The 24500-nt window shown below is 43.4% G+C and overlaps 1 protein-coding gene across 2 annotated transcripts in view; it reads right to left on the bottom strand.

Moving 5' to 3' along the window:
• The window catches only part of HNRNPA3 (heterogeneous nuclear ribonucleoprotein A3), a 33335-nt gene extending 9745 nt beyond the window's left edge, over positions 1–23590 (bottom strand). Inside the window, exons 1-12 of one of the 2 annotated variants that reach the window (XR_011314632.1) lie at positions 23452–23590; positions 21524–21550; positions 19749–19871; positions 17603–17749; positions 17274–17484; positions 16970–17059; positions 16784–16891; positions 16620–16691; positions 15043–15210; positions 14608–14733; positions 14420–14510; positions 764–826 (exon numbers count right to left, since the gene is read on the bottom strand). Coding sequence is in view for 1 of the 2 variants with exons in the window: in XM_069733200.1 (XP_069589301.1) it covers positions 14437–14510; positions 14608–14733; positions 15043–15210; positions 16620–16691; positions 16784–16891; positions 16970–17059; positions 17274–17484; positions 17603–17749; positions 19749–19871; positions 21524–21550; positions 23452–23472 (1167 nt within the window). In the remaining variant the exon portion in view is untranslated. Of the gene's footprint in view, positions 1–763; positions 827–13280; positions 14328–14419; positions 14511–14607; positions 14734–15042; positions 15211–16619; positions 16692–16783; positions 16892–16969; positions 17060–17273; positions 17485–17602; positions 17750–19748; positions 19872–21523; positions 21551–23451 lie in introns of those variants that run through there. The other variant, XM_069733200.1, reaches the window with a different exon arrangement.
• Positions 23591–24500: the final 910 nt, after the last annotated feature.

The raw sequence follows: 24500 nt of genomic DNA, 5'->3' as shown, positions 1-24500 counted from the left end.
CTTATAGCAATCCAGCAGTGACAACTATAGGTCTAGTGGAGACCTCTTGTCGTCATGTGACATGGGCGCTGATGGGTGGGATTTATGGCACGCTTGCCGGAAGCTTGTGCCACTGTCAGAGCAGGACAGCGGCATTTAACTAGTTAGCTGCAGGTGGATCGCGATGCTCAAAACAGCCGACATGTGTCGCAGCCCACATCAAAAGGAAGGGAGTCTGATATCGGTGTACTATTACACACTGTCGAAAAGGGGTTAAAAAGGTTTACATTGCAATGCGCTTGTAAAAATCAATTTTGCCCTCTTAAAACTCAGAACAGTGGTTTTTAATTTTATAGGCTACTGCTCATTGCCTAGGTTACTGGTCACCTCTGCTGTCCATAAGTGTGGCCGGTCTCATAGGCAAGGAGCCTGGCTCTTACCAGCTCTTTGCTGTAGACTGAAGCTGACCAGATGGATGCAGTGAGCTTCAGAACCCCAGTGTTCCTCCAATTCTGCAGAGGAAAATAGGTCTCTGCTTGCAGCGTCAGAACACACAGTTCTAGTCAGCAGTTTAGCCATACCACTGCTACAAAACAGTCATCAGGAGCACACCACTCCCCCGAAAAGCAGGAAGCCAAGTGCTCCTGAAGATTGAATATGGTGGGCCTAACACTTTAATCAGATGCTTTACAGGTTTGCTGTTGCACAAAAGGTTTATCAAAAAAAAAAAAAAAAAAAAAAAAAAAAAACACCCTGCAAGTTTACAAGACGAATAAATACTTACTCATTTATGCTGGGGTTGAATCCAGAGAAACCATGTTTTCTGTTCCAAGTTATTCCAAATCTCCTGCGAAGCAAATTTAAAGTGATTACAATCTAATAAGACAAGCTGCGGTGTATAGGGTAGAGAATGAAAGCACACCTTACCTATTCTTATGGCCCTCGCTTTCAGGTCTCACTGCTAGACCTATTGGCTTTTTGTCACACCTGCCGTACTGTAGCTATCATTCTAGTAGGCTCCAAATGATGTTGGACTCTTCCTAGACTGTCTTCGTTATTTCAGCTGTAACTAGTCTTGGGGCAGCTCCTCACTATCAGCATAGTAAATCCTGCATTCACTTCTTGGAAACTTGCAGCTCTTGTTCCTGCTGTAACTCCTTTAATAATGCTGACTGAGTCCATACCGTAATGGCGATAGAGGTGCTGTGCTAGAAAGGTCTCAAGTAATCCACTGGTCTATAAGGCAGGACAGCTTAACATTTTCTAGTACAGAACATAATGCTTAACTACAAACAGTGAACTAATATTGCAGCCTTGTTAAGCCGTGAGCTAGATAGTTTAAGAACACAGTCATAAAAAAAATGTTTTCCAGGGCTTTAATTAATACTGATTATCCTCACGATATTGAAAAGTAATGGCCAACTTATTACAGGCAGGCATCTCAAGTGGAACCAAGTAACTGGCATAGATCTCAAAATTAAAGCACAGGAAAACCTTTGTCAAGTGTTCGTTTGGCTCCAAATTCTGGACCATTTGACCTAGATTTACTAAAGTGCAATTTGATTTATTAGGTTTGTTGAAAAACAAACTTCAGATGTTGCCCCTATAACTTAAAATCATGTTTAAAGTCCTATGTTTAGCAATGAGTGTTTTTTTAAAATTATTATTATGAATGTATAGAACCCTGCACTTTTGTAAATCGAGGATCTATTTTAATATAGCACTAGCATTTGTGGACCATTCCATGCAGTCCAAACTGTATAAACCACATTATACATTTCCTGTGAAATAGTAAACACTTAAAGAAAGGCACCTTTCATAATACATTTTATCACAATAATTAAATCTTATAGATACAGCCATCAATATCCGCTTCTCAGCCCCAAACCAACTGTTGAAGACAACACTTGGGCAAACTCTGTGGCCTGGACAATGTTTACCCTGCACACACACAGAGGGTACATCTACCATGACCAGCTGCTACCAAACAGCCAAGATGCAGACAATGGCCAAATTTACACACTGAGGAGTCCCCAGTGCTTGGAGGAAGGTGTGGCCCCTTCAAAACAGAAGATAAGCAGGGGTGCAGACCTGGGACCGCGCATAGATCTAAAATGGATAACTAATACAAGGACATGCTGTGAATGTCATCCTATATAACCTTTTATACAATTTCATAGGTTTTCATTGTGCTAAAGTTCTTTAGACATGTCACAACAGATGGATGTTAAAGGGACGGTCACCTGAATTTGGCAGGACTGGTTTTGGGTCATATGGGCGGAGTTTTCGGGTGTTTGATTCACCCTTTCCTTACCCGCTGGCTGCAATATTGGATTGAAGTTCATTCTCTGTCCTCCATGGTACACGCCTGCGCAAAGCAATCTTGCCTTGTGCAAGCGTGTACTATGGAGGACAGAATGAACTTCAATCCAATATTGCAGCCAGCATGCAGCCAGTGGGTAAGGAAAGGGTGAATCAAACACCCAAAAACTCCGCCCATATGACCCAAAACCAGTCCCGCCAAATTCAGGTGACAGGTTCCCTTTAAAGTACAACCTTTGTAACTTGGATGCCTAGCTATACGGATATTCCATTCTGATATAGATATATATAAAAATCCACTATAAACTCCAGAAAGCGTTCGTTATAATAGTGCAAACCCTTTAAGGGTGCACCGAGTGTTTCACCATATCCATAAATATCCCCATATGCCTATTGACCCACTGGGACCCTCAGCGATCCCTCTTCAGTGCCCTGTATATATGGCGCACCAGTCAAGCATGTACTCAAAATTAATTCCCTGGGACTGCTTGAAATTGACTACTGTATAAATCTATTAACCCCTTAGGGACAGTGCCACATTTTAAAAAAATCTGATCAGTGACACTGTTGTAATAACTCTGGAATGCTTCAACAGATCCCAATGATTTTTTTAGGTCGTTTTTTCATAATAAAATTTATGATAGTGGTAAATTTAGGTTCATATGTTGTATTTAGAAAAAAAATATCAGAAATGTGACAAATTACCATATATACTCAAGTATAAGCCGACCCGCCTAATTTTGCCACAAAAAACTGGGAAAATAACTCGAGTATAAGGCTAGGGTCACATTGCGTTAGCGCAATCCGCTAGCGCTAAACGGATTGCACTAACGCAATGTTTTTAATGGGGCCGCGGTTCGGGGTCGCGTTAACGTCCCCGCTCTCGCAGATCCCCGATCTGCGAGAGCGGGGAACGGACCGCGGGCGCACCTCGGACGCTGCAAGCAGCGTCCGCGGCGTGCCAGAAAACACCGGCGCGTCGCTAGCGCGTGCCGAACATGGCACGCGCTACTGAAGTGCGTTCCCATTGCCGTGAATGGGCGCGCTAACGGACGCGCTGCACGGCGTTAATTTCGCCGTGCAACGCTGTCCGTTAGCGCGTTCCCATTAACGCAATGGGAACCTAGCCTAAGGCTAGGGCAGGAAATGCAGCAGCTACCGGTAAAAGTCAAAAGTAAAAATAGATGCCAATAAAAGTAAAATTAATTGAGGCATCAGTAGGTTAAGTGTTTTTGAATATCCATATTGAATCAGGAGCCCCATATAATGTCCATATTAAAATATGGCCCATATAATCCTGCATAAAGGTTAATAATGGCCCCATAAGATGCTCCATAGACACATTTGCCCCACATAGTGCTGCACAAACCTTGATTATGTCCCTATAAAGACACTTGCCCCATATAGTGCTGCACAAACGTTATGGCCCCATAAGATGCTCTATACAGACACTTGCCCCATTTCCTGTTGCTGCGATGATGGGGGGGGAAGAAAAAAAAAAAAAAAAAAAAAAAAAAAAAATCACATACTCACCTCTCCATTGCTCAGGCCCCCGGCACTTTCAATATTCACCTGATTTATTTCCGGCGCAGCTCCATCTTCAGCACGGACGTTCAGACAGAGTGCACGCACTAACCACGTCACCGCGCCCTCTGACCTGAGCGTCACTGCTGAAGACAGAGCAGCAGCTGGAACGAGGAGCAGGTGAATATCGCGCAGCGCTCCCCTCCCAGTTATACTCACCTGCTCCTATGCGCTGTGTAGTCCCTGCTTCCCGGCGCTGCTGCTTCATCCTCTACTGAGCAGTCACAGTTACCGCTCATTACAGTAATGAATATGCGGCTCCACCCCTATGGGAGGTGTAATGAATATGCGGCTCCACCCCCTATGGGAGGTGGAGCCGCATATTCATTACTGTAATGAGCGGTACCATGTGACCGCTCATTACAGGAAGAAGCTGCCGGCTCCGGAGAAAAGACATGCAGGGACCGCACCAGGGGCAGGTGAGTATAATTACATAGCTCCTGCCGACCCCTGGGTATGACTCGAGTATAAGCCAAGAGGGGGACTTACAGCCCCCCAAAAATGGGCTGAAAATCTCGGCTTATACTCTAGTATATATGGTATAAAAAAAAAAAATTAGCAATTTTCTTTCTTTGAAGGATTATCTCTAATCCAGATAGTCATACCACAGAAAAACATTAATAAATAACATTTTCCCTCAAGTCTGCTTTACATCAGACCAATGTGTGGAATGCCATTTTATTTTGTTAACCTTTTAGGATGTTTAAAAACGTAATGGAAAAGGTTTCATTTTTGCAAGGAAACATTTTTTTTTTAGCGATTTACCCAGGTTAGAAGTGACTTTGGGGATCCTATATATTGGAAAACCCACAAGTGATACCATTTGAAAAACAGCACCGCGTGACATATTGAAAACTGCTGTCAGGTAGCCAATTTACCATTAAGTTGATTTTCAGGAATTAATGCAAAGTGGCATGACAGGAAGAAAAACAAAAGTATTTTACCACCTAAATGTTGCTAACTTCTGAACAGGTCACTATATACAAATAATATAGCCGGTACTCTAAGGCCATGTTCACACAGTGCGTTTTTTACCGCGGAACCGCGGCGGTTTTGCCGCTGCGGTTCCGCAGCTGTTTTCCATGCAGGGTACAGTACACTGTACCCTATGGAAAACAGGACACACTGTGCACATGGTCCGGAAATTGCAAAAAAAAAGACGCGCTGAATAGCTCCCGGAAAAAAGAAGGAGCATGTCAATTCTTTTTCCGGAGCCGCAGCGGTTCTGCACCCATAGACCTCCATTGTGAGGTCCAAACCGCAGTAAAACCCGCAGATCAAAAATATATCTGCGGGTTTTACTGCGATTTGATGTGCAGAACCGCTGCAGCAGGAAGTGCGGGGAGCGGGCGGAAGTGCGTGGGCGGAGTGTGGCTGCCCCCCCGTGCTCCGATCCCGCCCCCCCGTGCTCCGATGCCCCCCCCCAGTGCTCCGATGCCCCCCCCCAGTGCTCCGATGCCCCCCCCGTGCCCTAATCTCCCCCCCTTATACTCACCCGGCGTCCCGGTGTCCGTCCGGCCGTCTTCTCCCTGGGCGCCGCCATCTTGCAAAATGGCGGGCGCATGCGCAGTGCGCCCGCCGAATCTGCCGGCCGGCAGATTCGTTCCAAAGTGCATTTTGATCACTGAGATATAACCTATCTCAGTGATCAAAATAAAAAAATAGTAAATGACACCCCCCCCACTTTGTCACCCCCATAGGTAGGGACAATAAAAAAAAATAAAGAATTTTTTTTTTTTTTTTTTCACTAAGGTTAGAATAGGGGTAGGGTTAGGGGTAGGGTTAGGGTTAGGGTTAGGGGTAGGGGTAGGGGTAGGGGTAGGGTTAGGGTATTTTCAGCCATTTTAACCCTAAAAAAATTCCTAGAAAACACACAGACTCTGGCTAGAAAACTGCATAAAAAAAACGCATCAAAAAACGCATCAAAAAACGCATCAAAAACGGACCAAAAAAGGACCAAAAAAAGGACCTGCGTTTTCTGCCAAGAGCTGCAGTTTTTTAAAAAACAGTCAGGAAAAAAAAAGGATGGAAATCCTGAACGTGTGAACATACCCTAAGGCCACTATATTTGGTTGTGAATTGCCATGGCAAACATCAGGACCACATGAACAATATCTCAGGGTGCTGATGGGGATGAAGAGGAATCCCCCACCCCGTTAACCATTTATTTGATATAGTCACTATTGACAGCAGCATCTAAGGTGTTAAACAGATATGGATGCAGCAGCTAGCTGCTGGATTGTCACCTGTATGGGGATGTAAGGCTACTTTCACAGTAGCGTTTCCTGCAATCCGTCACAATGCGTCGTTTTGCAGAAAAAACGCATCCTGCAAAAGTGCTTGCAGGATGCGTTTTTTCCCCATAGACTTGTATTGACGACGCATTTGCGACGGATTGCCACACGTCGCATCCGTCGAGCGACGGATGCGTCGTGCTTCTGCGGACCGTCGGGAGCAAAAAACGCTACATGTAACAGTTTTTGCTCCTGACGGACCGCTTTTTCCGACCGCGCATGCGCGGCCAGAACTCCGCCCCCACCTCCCCACACCTTACAATGGGGCAGCGGATGCGCCGGAGAAATGCATCCACTGCCTCCATTGTGCAATGCGCTAGTGTCGGAATCTCTCCGACGCATTGCGACGGGGAGATTCCAACGCTAGTGTGAAAGTAGCCTAATTTGCTTATATCTCAGGTCAGTAAAAAGACGTATTGGAGATCATTAAGGGGTTAAAATGGTCTGGTGGCAACTTCATAGGTGGTGGTCTGATTGTTACGACCCGCACAGAACAAAATAGGGGGCCTTGACATGAAGCTCAATCTGCACTCATTTAATTTCCTATAGCTCAACTTTTTCCACCATGCCCATAAGGACTAGAAGGAGTCCTGAGCCCCAGCGGTCGGATAACCAATCTTTCGGATAAGTGATAACTTTTACCTAGACAATTCCTATAATGAATTAACCCTTTCATAACCCCAGCTTTTTTCGGTTTTGAGTTTTTCGCTTCCCTCCTTCCTAGAGCCATGACTTATTTTTCCACCAATATGGCCATGTGAGGGCTTATTTTTTGCGGGCCAAGTTGTACTTTTGAGCGACACCATTGGTTTTACCACATCAGGTACTAGAAAACGGGAAAAGTGTTCCAAGTGTGTTGAAATTGCAAAAAAAAAAAAAAAAAAGTAAAATCCCACACTTTGGCTTTTTTTGCTAGGTTCACTAAATGCCAAACCTGACCTGCCATTATGATTCTCCAGGTCATTACCAGTTCATAGACACCAAATATGTCTAGGTTCTTTTTTTATTCAAGGTGAAAATTTTTTCCAAACTTTGCTTTAACCCCTTTCTGACCTTGGACGGGATAGTACGTCCAAGGTCAGAACCCCTGCTTTGATGCAAGGCTCCGGCGGTGAGCCCACATCAAAGCCGGGACATGACAGCTGTTTTGAACAGCTGACATGTGCCCGCAATAGCAGCGGGTGAAATCGCGAATCACCCACCGCTATTAACTAGTTAAATGCCGCTGTCAAACGCAGACAGCGGCATTTAACCGGCGCTTCCGGCCAGAAATGAGCGCATCGCCGACCCCAGTCACATGATCGGGGGTCAGCGATGGTTCTGCATAGTAACCATAGAGGTCCTTGAGACCTCCATGGTTACTGATTCCGGTTAGCTGTGAGCGCCACCCTGTGGTCGGCGCTCATAGCAAGTCTGCAATTCAGTTACATAGGAGCGATCTGATGATCGCTGCTATGTAGCTGAGCCGATCGAGTTGTGCCAGCTTCTAGCCTCCCATGGAGGCTATTGAAGCATGGAAAAAGTAAAAAAAAAAAAAAGCATTAACCTGATCGCTAAACAGCGTAGCAAGAAAATTCGAAACGCCAGAATTACGTTTTTTTGGTTGCCGCGACATTGCATTAAAATGCAATAACGGGCGATCAAAAGGACGTATCTGCACAAAAGTGGTATCAATAAAAAAGTCAGCTCGAGCTCGGCACGCAAAAATAAGCCCTCAACCGACCCCAGATCACAAAAAATGGAGACGCTGCGGGTATCGGAAAATGGCACAATTTTTTTTTTTTTGTAGCAAAGTTTGGAATTTTTTCTTCCCCACCACTTAGATAAAAGATAACACACATGTTTGGTGTCTATGAACTCGTAATGACCTGGAGAGTCATAATATCAGGACAGTTTTAGCATTTAGTGAAGCTAGCAAAGAAAAAAAACAAAACAAAAACAAGTGTGGGATTGCACTTTGTTTTGCAGTTTCACCGTACTTGGAATTTTTTTCCCGTTTTCTAGTACACGACATGGTAAAACCAATGATGTCGTTCAAAAGTACAACTAGTACCGCAAAAACTAAACCCTCACATGGCCATAGTTATGGCTCTGGGAAGGAAGGGAGGGAAAAACGAACACTGAAAAGCAGAAAATGCAAAGGTCATAAGTGGGTTAAAAAAAAAAAATTGCACAATTTCCCGTTACCCATAGCATCTCCATTTTTTGTGATCTCGGGAGTGAGGGCTTATATTTTGTGTGCGGAGCTGACCATTTGGGTGCAAATAAGTCCTTTTGATTGCCTGTTGCATTTTAATGCAATGTCGTGACAAAAAAAAAAAAAAAAAAGCCAAAGAAACATAATTCTGGTTTTTTTATTTTTCTCGCTACGCCGTTTAGCCATTACGTTAATCCTTTTTTATTATTGACAGATTCTGAACGCCGCAATACCAAATATGTGGATGTTTTTTGATTTTTTTGTTTTATTTTGAATGGGGTGAAGGGGGGGAGCGATTTCAACTTATATTCTTTTTTTTTTTTTCTTTCAAAATTTTTTTATTTTTGGCATGCTTCAATAGCCTCCATAGGAGGCTAAAAGCATCCACTACTCGATGATCTCTGCTACATGATGCACAGATGACCTCTATGCAGCAAAATTACAGGATTGCTATGAGTGCCGACTACAGGGTGTCACTCATAGCAATTGACAACCAGAGGTTGAGGAGACTCCTGGTTGTGATGGCAACGCACCGATGACCCCTCACGTGACTGGGTCAGTGGTGCGTGTACTTCCGGCAGCGCTTGTTAAATGCCACTGCAAGAGTCTGACAGCGGCATTTAACTAGTTAAGAGCGATCGAGATCCCACCAGCCGCTATTGCGAGCACATGTCAGATGTAGAAAACAGCCGATATGTCCCGGCATTGATGCGGGCTCACCGCCAGAGCCCACAAAGGAAGCGTCCTCTGCAGTACTAGTACGGGGGAGGTCGGGAAAAGGTTAATGTTCGACCTATGCTCCTATCACCACTTTCTAGAGCCCAGTCTTTGGGATTGCTTGGGGTCTCAGAAGTCAGACCATCCTATTAATATGGGATAACTTATTACATTGAATGGTAAAAGGTTAGTACCTTCGCTCAGTATGTAGGTTTGGAAGGAATGCCAGTGTTTTTTTTTTTTATTAACTTTTCACCTCTGGCTTGGGCCATAGTTTATACCAAAAATTGTATAAAAGCCAAGTCTTACTGTAGATTAGCTGCATTTTCCTACACAATTTATGCTTAAACACTTTCTTACCCTTGTGTTTTGATCTTATTTTTGTCAAATGTAGGCTCTCACAGAGCTGTAAAAAAAGTCATCCAAAATTAACAAATTGCTTAAGATCCGGTACAGATACTAATCAGATTCTTCTAAGTCACCAACTGTGCCACTTCTGGTTTAATTACTCTAGCCTTTTCTGTGACAGATAGAATATAAATAAGAACTTTGCCATTTTCACCAAGCCCAACACTGAACAAACTTCCGTCTTACCCAAATAGTCTGTGTATGGGGGCCGTCAGTATCAGCTGAACCCAATGATAAATGGTTGTTAATATTAAATGAAGATCTAATTAGATGAAACTAAGCTGTCAGCCATTTTGTCAGAAAGGCTGGTTTCACACTTCATTATGGGCATCTATTAGATGGACTACGTTACACCGCGGCATAACGTAGCACATTACCGCCGCAATTCCTATGTCGGACGCATCATTAGCGCACACCCACAATGGGCCATCAATGAGTGACGGACCCTGGGACGCATGTTGCAGCGTTTCCAGGTCTGTCACTGCTAGTGCAGATAGAGCATCTGTTATCTCTATGGCTACGTTCACATTAACGTTTTGCGGGGCTGCGTCGGGCGCAGCGATGCATGCGTCCCTATATTTAACATGGGGGCGCATGGACATGCGTTGTCTTGCGTTTTGTGGTGCATGCGTCTTTTTTGGCGCAAGGGTCAGGGCGCAGAGGACACAGCAAGTTGCATTTTTTTGCGTCCAAAATCATGCCAAAAAAGGACGCATGCGTCACAAAACAATGCGTTTTGCATGCGTTTGTTTGCGTTGCGTCACCGATGCAGCACCGCAAATGTGAACATAGGCTATCTGCGCTACTGCGATGACAAATCGGTACCTGCGTTAACAGCAGCCCGATAACGCATGTGTTGAACGGGCTGCTGTTAATGCAGTGTGAACCCAGCCTAAGTGACTCTCAGAACAGGTTTGGAGCTTCAGCCAAGATGGCTTTTGGCAAAAAAGTCATTCGACAGCCATCTAATGTGTGTGGCTGGCTATAGCCTTGGACCACAGAGATAAGGAGTGATTTTCTGAGCAGGCAATATTATCATAAAGGGAAGAGGAAGCTGAAATCGCAATATAAAAATAAAAAATTGTCAGTGTTTCTAGCTCACGTTCCAGTGTAATCTAACACTGAAACACCATGTTACCAGTTTACCAGGTTGGCAGCATGCTCGGAAAAATAAAATATTTCAATGAGAAAGTTCAAAAAGTTTCTACTTCATGGTACAAGTTACTCAAAATTTAGGCAATCACAAGGTGTCCTAGTGAAAGCAAATTGGAGAACCTCAAGTCAAAGTGTCCTTATCAAGATCATAGAAGTCGCAGATTAAGAGTAGCATCTAAAGTGGTCTGTGTAAAGAGGACCTTCCAGAAAATCTTTCATACTTAACTGTACACAATGTAATAGTCAGCACAGTGGATTTATTTTACTTATTTCCCCTCTTTATTGCAAATTAATAAGTAATGTGTACCTAAGGAGTTAAAAAAAAAAAGTGTAGAATCTAAGTGGGTGTTCTCTGGTGTGTGTAGTGTCCATTATGTTGGCCAAACAGGCAGCAACACTCAAAAGCAAGAACATGTCTCCACCATGGCCAAGGTCTCGTGGCAGGGGGGGTGCAGATTTTATTTGGGTCACATTAAACTATTGCATCAGCTCTCCTCTCACGGCACTGTCACCACTGCTGTTACCACCCCTCCAACACACTGCTCAACGTGTAGTCACTCTGCAGGAAGGGCAGGCTGTCATCACATCTCACACAGATTTAGCCTAGAGCAGGCAGGTCACGACTGTGCCAGATGCAATGACAGCTCTGACCTCACTGCAGTTGCTTGAGCACAACATAAAATGTGATTACTGACAATAAGGAAAGCTGAGAGAAGGGTTTGTAATGTGACACCGCCAAACTCTGCTGCACCCCCACAATGACTCAAGCAGGAGGTTGAGCCAGGAGATCAGACCCATCATTACATCTCACACTGAAATCTGCTGTAAGCTGTGGTGGTGAGGGGATTTTCTTTACTTTGTTGCTGCCCTGCTTATCATTGGTCAGCATCATACAGGGATCAGAAGTACATTCCTTCAATGAAAACAATTTTGATAACTCATTACTTTGCCAATAACTGCAATGGAGGCACAAAAAGAAACCAAAAAACTACATAACCCACTCTGCAGCCACTATTACATCCTGTGTACAGCTCAAAGGGGAAAGTTTGGCGGGGCCCTTAAAAATTGATTGCCAATGTAAAGACATTGTCACATGACTGCAATTTAAAGCACTATTCCAGCATTTGTTTTTTCCCCAGCACTGTAGTGGCGCTTTAATTGTAAGCCCTGTCATACTCACCTTCCAGAGTCTTCAGTTTTTTTGGCACCGCTCCGGTTCTACAGCACCATCTTGTGAACACAGCTTCTGACTAGCCAGAAGCCATGTCACAAGGCTCTCTGACTTGTACTGAAAGGTGACCTCTGCGCAGCTCCATGAAACACTGGAGCAACCGGCAGGTCAATTATTGCCAGAGACAGACAGGCAGCAAAAAACGCCGGAAGGAGAGTTTCAGGCAGGGGACGTGCATTAAAAGCACCACTCCAGGGTGTGGGGTGGGAGAAAAACACTGGAGTGGTGCTTTAAAAAAAAATAAAATTTTTATATATATATATATATATATATATATATATATATATATATATATATATATATATTTATTTATAGCAGCTAGAGGAATTCTCAGAAAAACCTTTAATGTAGTATTCAGGAATGTAACGGAAAGTATTTCAAGAGTCAATATGTATTTAGGATTGCTAAATCCAATAGATGGCACTTTTTTTTTTGGGGGGGGGGGGGGGGGGGCCGAATAGGGAAAAAAAAAAAAAAAAAAAACACAGGTGGGGAGGTGTATTTAGACTATTGACCTCGCCATGAAGCACTGAGCGGCAGGATGCCGTTTGGTCATTCTGTGCTGACAGAATATTAAATCCATTTATGTAAGCGGCAAACCTCCAGAATATAAACCCAAGACATGCCAGGAATAGTCAAACCTGAGCCTAGTGACTGGGAAACTAAACAAGAGTTGTGTTTCAAATCACTTTCTGCCATTAACCAGGTTGATGTTGGCTCCTTTGAAAACTCATCTATAAGCTTTCCACAATATGCAGATTTAATGCTTCCACTTTTGAGTCTTGAAAGCAGTACCACCAAAAATAAGAGCAAACGAGCTAGCAGTAAGCTTGCACTCAATACAAATAAAACAGTAGCAATCCTTACTAAGGCCCTAAGAATTGGGCAAAAATGTTGTGCAATTTCAAAGTAAAAATTTTGCTATCTGGATTATTTAGCTTCTAAATTTAAAAATGTTTTGTCATAGAAAACAGTTATAGAATATAACCTAAACCTTTACCGAGATCGCACAATTTAACCTAAAGATCAGTCAAACTTCACAAATAAACTGCCATTCATTGTTAAAAAGATAGAGGCCCGAAGAGGCTGGCACAACTGCTTTGAAAATCAAATATGGTAAAATAAGCATTTCAGCTATCAGATTGGGGGTGGGAGTGAAAAGGAAGAAAAAAAATCCACTTATATAACCATATTGACTTTTTTTCCTTTTAAAGCAGGCACATCAGCCTCATCAGGTTGAAGCTGATAAAAAAACAACAAATACAAAGGACAGCTACTTATTACAGTCACCAACAGCCATTATTTGTGGTGGCACATACCCTTAAAAAAGACCATTTGGCAGCAAGAGCTGGCCTGTCATGGAAGAATGCTACGCTAAATAATTGAGGCAAGCTTACAGATAGAAGCCGGTTTTTATTAGAAAACATACATGGGAGAAGTTTTGAGCTTGTATGAAAGTTTGACATACAATGGAGCTTATTTATACAAATAAAGTACCTGTCCATCACTATAAAGTTTTATATAGCCCTGGCAAGTAAAGTTGAAAGAAAAACAAAACAAAAAGTTTAACGAACAAAAGTTGGCAAAAAAGGCCAATACTGAGCCCAGTTCACATTATAGGTTTGTCAGCAAGTCTCCTGTACTGTCACATTGGATACTATCAATAACTACTGCTGGTAACCATGCATAAAATGCATAAAGTTAGCTACAGAAAAAAAAAAAAAAAAAAAGGAGGTACAAGACTACAAGTCTGTGCCACTAGGACAAGTGGTATTTGTTATGTTAAAAGCAAAGAAAAGGTTCGCCATTTATTTTATCATCCAATCTCAAAGGAGAAAAACTAAACTTGTTTTATTGAAAGAAAATGCCCACAAACTAACCATTTTAACACTACGAATACCACTGCCTGTAGATGGATTTTAGTGCTAGGCTTGCACCATTGAAAATGTTCAGGTACACAGCTCTGATTTAATAATCAGACATTAACTCGTGAATAAAAAAAAAAAAAGCATGTTTATTTATTTAGGTAGAGCAATACTTTTTGCCCTGTTAGGCGAGGAATCACTGAACTACATAATTTTTTAAGGTTAAAATCTTCTCAATTCTTTATTCCTGCTATAACTAGCACAATTTACAGGGCAGTATACCTGATGTAATGGGGTAACGGGAGACAAACTACAACAGATAAAAAGACCTCAGGAATGTACATCTAATCAACACTACATTGCATTAATCATCAGCTGCACTGCTTACAAACTGAGGCTATTACAGTCCTGAACAAGAAATGCCTCCTGTATAAGCTGCGGTAACTTTTCTGACTATGGATCATCGGCTGCTCCTGTAGTAGGTTTTATAGTTCCTCTAATGCACATGGACGACTGTCTCAAAGTAACCTGCAGCTTTCCTGACAACTCCTCGCTCTCTTGCTAAGAACTGTAGCCTGTTGAATGATATAGGACAAGAAGATTATTATTCAAGTGCTTCTTCAGCCAGTGAGAATCATCACAAGACAAAACCACCATTTTGAGTTACCTTTTCCTGTTGTAGACTCAAAACCTCCGGTTTCCGTAGCTTCCACCGCCACTTCCTCCTCCTCCACCACCACCACCTGATCCATAGCCACCTATAGGGATACAAATTTACTTATGTGCAAGGAAACGAAACAAAAAAACCCCACAAACAACAACCAGCTCACAGGGAAAGAGCTTATGACTACTCACCACCATAGGGGCCACCGCTACTTCCAGAGCTTCTTCCACTGAAGCTGCCACCTCCTCCTCCCCCCTTCATGGGACCATAGCTCGACTGTTGTTGGCCTCCATAGTTGCCAAAGTCATTGTAGTTGCCTAGAATAGACAATGTTAAGACATTAACAATTTAATGTAAACGGCGTTACAAGTTTGTTTCTTTTATAAACTCTTGCAGTTGTGTTAAAGGATATCCAGGATGTTCCAAAAAAAAAAAAAAAAAAACAACTGCATTCAAGTACCAACAAGCAGGCAAGTTGCAATTCCCAGTTTGATCTTGTTTAGAGAAAAAAAAAAAAAAGTGTCCCGATACCTCCCTTTAAAGCAACAAGTAGTAAATTTGTACAACAAATATAATAAGTTGTGGAAATACGCACACGCTTCTCATTAATTTTGAATGTTACTTACCGCCTCCACCACCACCACCAAAGTTTCCGCCTTCATTGTAGCCATCATATCCACCACCACCTCCTCCACCATATCCACCACCTTGGTTTCCATAACCTGGGCTTCCACCATAACTTCTGTTGCCATAGCCAGGGCCGCCGCCACCACCACCACCATAATTGCCACCACCTGGTTTAACAAAGCAGACAAAACAGAGGTGTTATTCAATAGTACAATCTGGAACGGCATCAGCAGCATCATGGCTGGCATTGCGTACACCAGTCTTTAGTGACCAGGCATAAGTTGCAACAAATTCATTACAAGGCATGTGTGCTCAGGTACTTAGCCACCCAAACTAAGCACCTTTTTTTCATCCCAAATCTTTATTTACATGAATTTTAGTGGCAAGTTACACATGGATCATTTTAATAGAACAATGAACTGTATTTATAAACATGGCTTTGCATAACATTTCACAGTATATATACAGCTATAAATGTAGGGGAATATAGAAAGGAAAAGACAAAAACCAAGTAAAGGGTACACTATCTGGCCGTGAATGTATAATGTGGCCAAGTAGTGTCAGTTTTCTCGTGAGGACATCCTTCTTGCAAACCAAGGAGGACAGCATCGTAAGATGGGAGTTGCCAGAACAAGAGTGACAGGACCACCCCCCGAAGGAGAGTATAATTAAAGTTATTTGTCTTCTTACAGATCGATGTGGGACAGATAAACAGCATTATAGAATACTGTACGTCAGCCCTGAAAGGTGGTGGCAGTTTCTGAGCCAAAAGACTACAGGACAGAAAACAGAACAGCCCTTCGTCAGGACTGTGTGGAAGTGGAAAGAAAGGAAGACACCAATATGGTCAATAAATAAATACGATGAAGTCGCAGGAGTAGCTTCAAAATGGTTTCTGCCCCTTGTTTTTCATGACTAATTCAAGACCAAAAGAAAATCTGGAGATGCCGTGGTGTGTGAGCATAGAAACACAGGGGAGGTTCTGTGCTGCGGTCTTTTTATTCTTTGCTGTGCATTATGGAGCAGCAGGGGTTACAGAACAGTGATGCAAAACCTGGTCACTAATCCTTTACAAGCAGATCCCCAGATGTATTATGTAGTTGAAAGACCAGGCTACATCTTATTACAAAGCTGATAAATACTCTTGACTCTTACCATTGGGATGCATTTGTGAACGGATTCAGAATGCATGCCATTCTCTAGAGAGAATTTATAAAGACAGGTAAATGTGATTCTCCCAATTTATTCAGTGATCTAGTTAGACCATAAAATGGTGATAGATGTCAAATCGTGACCTGATCACAAGGCAGTATTTACCATTCTGTACAAGATCAGACAGTATCATCCCACACAATTAGTGTTTCCTAGAGAATTTCACCAGAATGGCTTAAATAAAACATGCAGCTCTGTAATACTGAAGGAACTTAAAAAAAAAAACCTGGCCTAATGGAGGGGGGCAGGAACTTCTATGACGAATTTAATTGTTCAGAAGACAGTCAAAAAAAAAACAAAAAAAAAAAACTAGGCCTCCAAATTATGTATTTAACTGTGTGCATCAGTGTAAGGTCAAACATACCATCACCACCAAATCCATTGTATCCATCTCCTCCACCACCACCATAACCACCTCTGCCACCACCATAGCCGCCTGCAAATATGAAATAGGAAAAAATAAAAATATCCATAGAAGAGTCAGATCTGTTTTAATTTTTATAAAAATGATCAGAAGGTCCAACTTACCTCTGTTTCCAAAGCCACTGCCGCCACCACCTCCTCTTCCAAAGTTTCCTCCTCCGCTTCCATAATTTCCACCTCTGCCCATGAAATTGCTTCCTCCTCCACCACGGCCTAACATGAAAACAAAATGGTATTTAGCTACTTCTCCCACACAGTCCTTTCCACAAAGCAAGTAAATAAAATACAAACCTCTCTGGGAACTGGCTGATAGCATCTCCTGCTTTGAAAGAGCTTTCTTCACTTCGCAGTTGTGGTCATTGATCGTGTGGTATTTCTGGACTAAAACACAAAAAGTATCAGTACCTTACGTTACCTACTGTTAGAAAATAGTTCCCTATGAAATTGGCAGAAAACTGCCACTGTATACAGGGCTCTAGGAGAAAGCACTAAAGTCATCCACAGATCTTTTAAAGGTTTTGCAGAGATCAAAAGGCACACAAAATATTTAGTAGCTAATGAAACCATTAGTGAAAAATACATCTAATCCACTTACCGACAATTTTATCAACTGTGTCGTGGTCATCAAATGTGACAAAAGCAAAACCACGTTTCTTTCCATTTTGACGATCTTCCATAACTTCAATTGATTCGATCTTGCCGTAGGTCTCAAAATAGTCTCGTAAATGGTATTCTTCAGTATCTTCTTTTATTCCGCCCACAAATATTTTCTTGACTGTTAGATGTGCTCCAGGTCGAACAGAGTCCTAGAAGGTGAATTGGTGGGGAGAGTGAAGTTGGTGCAAATCAGGAAGAATAATATAAATATATATACACACACACACACATATACATGATACCATATCCAGAACGTTTAAACCATACCTCTCTGGAAACTGCTCTCTTGGGTTCAACAACACGGCCATCAACCTTGTGTGGTCTGGCAGACATTGCAGCATCGACTTCTTCCACACATGAGTATGTGACGAAACCAAAGCCTCTGGAACGCTTTGACTGTGGGTCTCTCATAACCTAAATATTAAATATAATTTAGCTGATGCAGACTTCAATAAAGATGATGGTATACAAATCCCACCAAAAACATTGAAAGGTAAAAAACAATGTTAAGTACCGTATATACTCAAGTATAAGCTGATATTTTCAGCCCATTTTTGGGGGCTGAAAGTCCCCCTCTCGGCTTATACTCGAGTCAAACCCGGGGGTCAGCAGGGGAGGGAGAGCGGGGGCTATGTAATTATAATTACATGCTCCCGGCGCAGTCCCTGGAAGTCCCTGCTTCTTCCAGCGCTGCAGCTTCTTCCTGTACTGAGCGGTCACATGGTACCGCTCATTACAGAAATGAATATGCGGCTCTACCTCCCATAGAGGTGGAGCCGCATAGTCATTACTGTATGAGCGGTAACTGCTCAATACAGGAAGATGCAGCGGTGGAAGCAGCAGGGACGCAGCGCCAGGAGCGGGGAGGGGAAGCGCAGCGCTGCGCGATATTTACCTCTCCTCGTTCCAGTGCGGCTCCGTCTTCAGCGTCCTCTGGCAGTGACGCTCAGGTCAGAAGGCGCGGTGACAGTCAGTGTGCACCCTCTGCTGAATGTCAGTGCCGAAGACGGAGCCGCACGAAGAGCAGGTAAAAGTGCCGGGGTCCTGAGCGACGGAGAGGTGAGTATGTGATTTTTTTTTTTTATGGCAGCAAAAGCAAATGGGGCAAGTGGCTGTGCGGAGCATCTGTATTGGGCCATAACACTTGTGCAGCACTATAAGGGGCAAGTGGCTGTGCGGAGCATCTTATGGGGCCATAGCACTTGTGCAGCACTATATAGGGCAAATATCTCTATGGAGCATCTTATGGGGCCCTTATTACCCTTTATGCAGGATTATATGGGGCATATTTTAATATGGAGCATCTAACGGGGCCTATTAAACTGTATGGAGCATTATATGGGGCTCCTGATTCAATATGGATATTCAAAAACACTTAACCTACTGAGGTCTCAATTAATTTTACTTTTATTGGTATCTATTTTTACTTTTGAAATTTACCGGTAGCTGCTGCATTTTCCACCCTAGGCTTATACTAGAGTCATTAAGTTTTCCCAGTTTTTTTGTGGCAAAATTAGGGGGGGGGGGGCTTATACTCGAGTATATACAGTATATATCCGGTTTAGACATACATTGATTGTTAACTTCCTTACATACAATTTTTTAAAGCCTTAGCCAAAGCATGGCAACTACAGTAGCCTCTGGTTGAATGAGACTCAATAGACTGCCATTCAATAGACTGATGGTCAGTATAGGACATGTTGCATTTTGCTGTGTTTTTTTCTGCAGGCAAAACCTGCTCTTAGCAGTATAGAAGAGTAAAAAAAAAAAAAAAGTGACATTCTGCAATATTGCAATTCAGTCAGGAAAAAAAAAAATTATGAGCATGAGATTTCTGAAATCTCAGCTTTAGCTGGTACTGTAAGACACGTTTTAATTTGCATTAAAAATGCAACATGTGAACATAGCCCAAGGATTATGACTAATTATCCAGCGACAAGTGTTCTTGAATGACTGGCATTTATGCGAGTAAAAGTACCGTTACACTAAGCGACGCTGCAGCGTTGTAGACAATGAGCCGATCGCTGCAGCGTCGCTGTTTAGGTCGCTAGGAGACGTCAAACACGGCAACAGCAGAACGATGCAGGAGCGATCCAGTGACGTACTTATCGTTCTCGCTGGTTGTTAGCTCCATGAAAAACCATTGCAGGCATCGTTGCTTTTGCTGTCAAACATGACCAATCACGCCGACCAAATAAAGTTCCAGACTTCTAGCTACGACCAGCGATGGCACAGCGGGATCCTGATCGCTGCTGCGTGTCAAACACAACGAGATCGCTATCCAGGACGCTGCAACGTCACGGATCGCTGTCGTTCTCGTTCTAAAGTTGCTCAGTGTGAAGGTACCTTTAGCGTGATCTTGGCTTGCTTGTACTACAACTCCCGTTATTTTAGATAAAGAAATACAACTTACCACACAGTCTGTGAGCTTCCCCCATTGTTCGAAGTGCTCCCTGAGGCTGTCATCAGTGGTCTCAAAACTCAAGCCTCCAATAAAGAGTTTTCTCAATTGTTCAGGTTCTTTTGGTTCATGTCCCTGTTTGAGAGAGAAAAAAAAACAAAAACAAAAAAAAAACGATTAGCAGATTACCACATGGTTCACTATGGAACAACTCAACACATGTAATGACTAAAAGTGTCAATTATTTCTGCAAGCAAGTTGATAGTGAGGTTAGGAGAGCCAAACTAGCAGTGTAAACCCTTAATTGTCCAGACTGGTGGGATTTACATAGCATGGTTGCAGGGAATGGGTACAATAATAGTGCATGATCCAGTCAGCCCTAAAGAGAAAGTTTAATCCTTAGGGCTCACTCACCACTTTTCTTTATCAGGTAACACTAGGACTAATTATGTGGTGGGACAGTTGCTATCGACTTCACATACCAATTCAGCAGGAGGAAAGAAAAAAAAAAAAAAGCAGTATGCTGCAAGGTAATTCATAAGTCTCACACATTGTGTTTGATGAGTCCCCCCAACCTGTGTGCATGAGATTTCTGAAATCTCAGTCTTTTCTAGTACTGTAAGGCCGTGTGCACACGTTCTGAATTCCCCCACCCCGCGCTATAAAAACGTGAAAAAAACCACACATCCTATTAATAGAATGCATTTTGCAATTAGTCCACATGTTGCGTCTTTTCTGAAAAAAAAAAAAAATGCATTGCCGTAAAAAACGTAGCATGTTCCTTAATTTTGCGGATTTTTCGCAGATACATTATTGCATTGGGGAAGCTCCGGAGGGGGGGAAAAAAAAAAAAAAAAAAAAAAAACCCGCAAAAAACATGCGGATTTCCTGCGAGAAATCCTGATGTGTGCACATAGCCTAAAGATGCAGCTGAAAATTCACAAAAAATATGAACATAGCCTAAATCAGATGAAACTTGCCCATTCAAGTTAATGGCTGTGTGAAAATCAGACTGCACTCGGATGACATCTGAGTGCAGCCATATTTCCAGGAACTCACAGGAGTCCTCTCCTCCATAGTGTGCTCGTTTCTCCCACCCCAAGAGAATTGGTCACAACCTGATCAGAGTGTCATTAGTATAATCGACCATATTTTCTCCAAATGACAGAATCTACAGGGCGGCACAGTGGTTAGCACAGCAGCCTTGCAGCGCTGGGGTCCTGGGTTTAATCCCACCCAGGACAACATCTGCAAAGAGTTTGTATGTTCTCTCAGTGTTTGCGTGGGCTTCCTCCGGGCACTCCGGTTTCCTCCCACATTCCAAAGACATACTGATAGGGATTCTAGATTGTGAGCCCCATCGGGGACAGTGATGATAATGTGTGAAAAACTGTAAAGCGCTGCGGAATATGTTAGCGCTATATAAAAATAAAGATTATTATTAAAGATCATCTACAGTCGTGAGACCCTTGCTTTTAGGGGGGTTGGCCAATATTCACTAGAACAAAAAACCCCGCAGAAATGGGGTTACTTTGCCGGTTAATAGTATTAATTTCCCCTGGCAGTGTGCCAGTTCCACAGTTAAAGCCACAGTTGTATATCCACAGAGTGGTGACCCCATGACTGAAAACCAAAAGCTGCCTGGAGGAATAACATTTAGTTTCCCTTGGCAGTGGGGCTTTAGGTGCAGGTCAATAGTGTTTTCATGATGTGTAAGTGTTGTGGAATTAAGGTGCTGTATAAGCAAAGCATGATATAAAACACATACACCCTTTATGCATACTTACAGTATCATCTGATGACCCCCAGTGATCCTAAAAACAAAAAAACAGTATATAAATTATGAAAGGCATGACCAATTAACATTCAACTAAAATAAAAGCAAATCAAAGTACGGTACCTACAAGTCGACGACTGCCAGCTCCCTTCTGCGCAAAGCTAGTTTCTCTTATCCCAGAAAATTGGGCCAGCTATGCTAGTAACACTGATAAATTCTCCATTCCAACAGTCCGTGGAAAACTGGACCGCACTGATGTCAGCCGAGTATGGCCCAATTTTCACCACAGACAAGAATGGTCGAGTGGGATCCGATAATTGGATGCAAGTCGTGCATGCTGCGTTTATTGCTCAAGGCTTTGCCATGGCCACCATAGTCAGAGCTACATAAGCAACTGGAATCCAGTCCTAAATACTGGTAAGGTCGCAGTTTATGGATGAATACAAAAACATTTGTAGTGTTTCTGGCCATTGCATCCGGGTTTAAAAAAAAAAACCCACGCACAACGTAAGTTGAACAGCCTGGTAAATAAGTGCCTTTTGACTATGTATAAAATAAAAACACTTTTGCATCACTATAGTCATACTGACCTGGCAAACCAATTTGCTAGATTAAGGCTACTTTCACGCATCAGGTTTTTTGTTTCAGGCTAAATCCGGCGAATGTTGGAAAAACAGGATCCGGCGCAGATTGTGAAAGACTGATGCGACGGATCCGTTTTTTTTTTTACGGATCCGGCTAGCCTATCTAGATTATTGGATAAAAAAAAAAATTGGGAGCATGCTGTTTCAAAAAAACAGATAAGGCCGCCGAATCCGCCATTTTCTGCATCCGGCACCTTCCGGCTCCCATTCTAGCAAAGGGCCGGAAGAGCCGGATCCGGCGCTTCAGGCTTTTTCCCCGGAGACGAAAAAACGTTACAGTAGATATTTTTTCCAGACGCCGGATCCGGGATCAAACTGGAAGGAACACTGGGCCATCCAGCGCTAATACAAGTCAATGGGGGAAAAAAAAAATGGATCTGGTTTTTATTTTTTTCCCCGATACCGGTTTTACTCCCGGAGAGCCAGATTTAGCCTGAAACAAAAAACCTGATGTGTGAAAGCAGCTTAAGTTTAGAGCAAAAATCACAAAAAAAATTTAATAAAAAAAAAAATTAAAAAAAAAGTGATTATGTTTTCAACATGGTTATCATCAAGGGGGAGGAAGAAAAAAAAGTCTGCAGCAGGAACGAGGGGAAAAAAAAATGTCTGCAGCAGGAACGAGGAAGAAAAAACTGTCTGCAGCAGGAATGGGTTAATCTGCCCGCTCCAGAACAGTCCGGCTCCGCCATCCCAGCCTTTATAACATCAGACTAGATCCATATTGTGCAGCGCGGCCAAATAGGAACATCCCCTTTAATTCGCCGAACACGCGCCCTTTAATTACAAGTCCCCCTCCCTCCCGGCTTGGTCTCGGCACGTGATCCCTGACGTCGGCACGGCTCCCATTTTGCCTTCTCCTCGCCTCATGATGGCCGCCATTTGCAGGCCCCAGCGTGGAGGCGGGAGGAGAGCAGCGAGACACATCCCGGCTCCCTCCCAGACAGCGGACGCATTGCCGCGGCACCTCACACTGCCCATGGGCAAAAAAACAAGCGGAGGTGCTCGGGGCATGCTGGGACTTGTAGTTCCGTTGGACGCATTGTCTTGTGTTTCGGCCGCTCAGCGAACTAGAAATCCCAGCAAGCCCTCGTCTTCAATAACTGGAGCTAAACGAGCCGCGGCGCAGAGCTACGGTACTCTGCTTATAAAATGGCGGCACAAGACGGTCCGATCCTATTACCGACAGGCCTCAGTAACCTTTAGCCGTATGTGACGCAGCTGCAGCCGCCTGCTTCCGCCATGACTACAGTAAAACACGGCGTAGACTCTTTCCGCGGCCATCCGGGCCACTCACCTCCATTCCTGGTCGGGGCATGGCGCCAGACGTGCAGCAGCTCTACCACCGCGGCCGCACGGAGAAGAAGAAGAGGGAGAAAGAGCCTTCGCTGCGTGACGTTACTGCCGTTCAAGGCGCCAAGCCCGCCCCCCGAGCCTCGCTTCCGCTCTAGCCACGCCCACTCCCTGTGCGGCGCCTCATGAGTGAGGCGGCAGCCGCCATTTTGTGCACATAAAATGGGCGGGAAAAAAAACCCCGTCTTTGTTAAAGTAGCCGAACCCCAAGCTAGCGAATGGTAATAAATAATAATAAAGATGATTATACCGTTACTGATGTAGAAACGCAGTGTAGTGAGCACTACCACTGAAGCATCGAGTAACCGCACACAAGCTTAATACTGATGGCTACGGTCTGCCTCAGGGCATGTTCACAGGAGCATATACAGAGAGCACACTCGTATTATAGCACCGTGCTACTGCACATGGGTGATTTTCCTCACAAACCAATAAATCATTGTGCAATTTACAGACCAGTGTGAGCAACATGGCAATATGAAGACTTGGGACGGTCACGTCCTGAAATTACAGACGTGACTGACATTGTCCTCGTCTGCATGGCAGATTGCAGGTGTCCTTATAGCAAGTGTTAGTACGGCCATCTAAATATGGCTGCAGTCGAACATCCGTGTGCAGTGTCTGCGCCGTCCTAGTTTTTTGTACAGTACACGGACCCAAAGAGTTTTGTGGATGTATCCACACATCTGTGAAAGTGGCAGATCCACGTCTGAGAGCCTTGAGACTTGCAGCAGGTCCCGTCCAGATGCGATTTTGATGATTAAAATAGGATACACTCAATGGGTTTCAAAAAAGTTGAACAGCACACCTACACTTCACACATGTAGGAGCTGGATCAGTATATTATTATTTATATAGCACCATTGATTCCATGGTGCTGTACATGAGAAGGGGTTACATACAAATCACAGATATCACTTACAATAAGCAAACTAACAATGACAGACTGATACAGAGGGCGAGGACCCTGCCCTTGTGGACTTACATTCTATA

The sequence above is a fragment of the Ranitomeya imitator genome, chromosome 7 (genome assembly GCF_032444005.1).
Source record: "Ranitomeya imitator isolate aRanImi1 chromosome 7, aRanImi1.pri, whole genome shotgun sequence".
Lineage (NCBI taxonomy): Eukaryota > Metazoa > Chordata > Amphibia > Anura > Dendrobatidae > Ranitomeya > Ranitomeya imitator.
The sequence above is the reverse complement of the archived record's forward strand: the minus strand, read 5'-3'. Positions and strand labels throughout refer to the sequence as shown.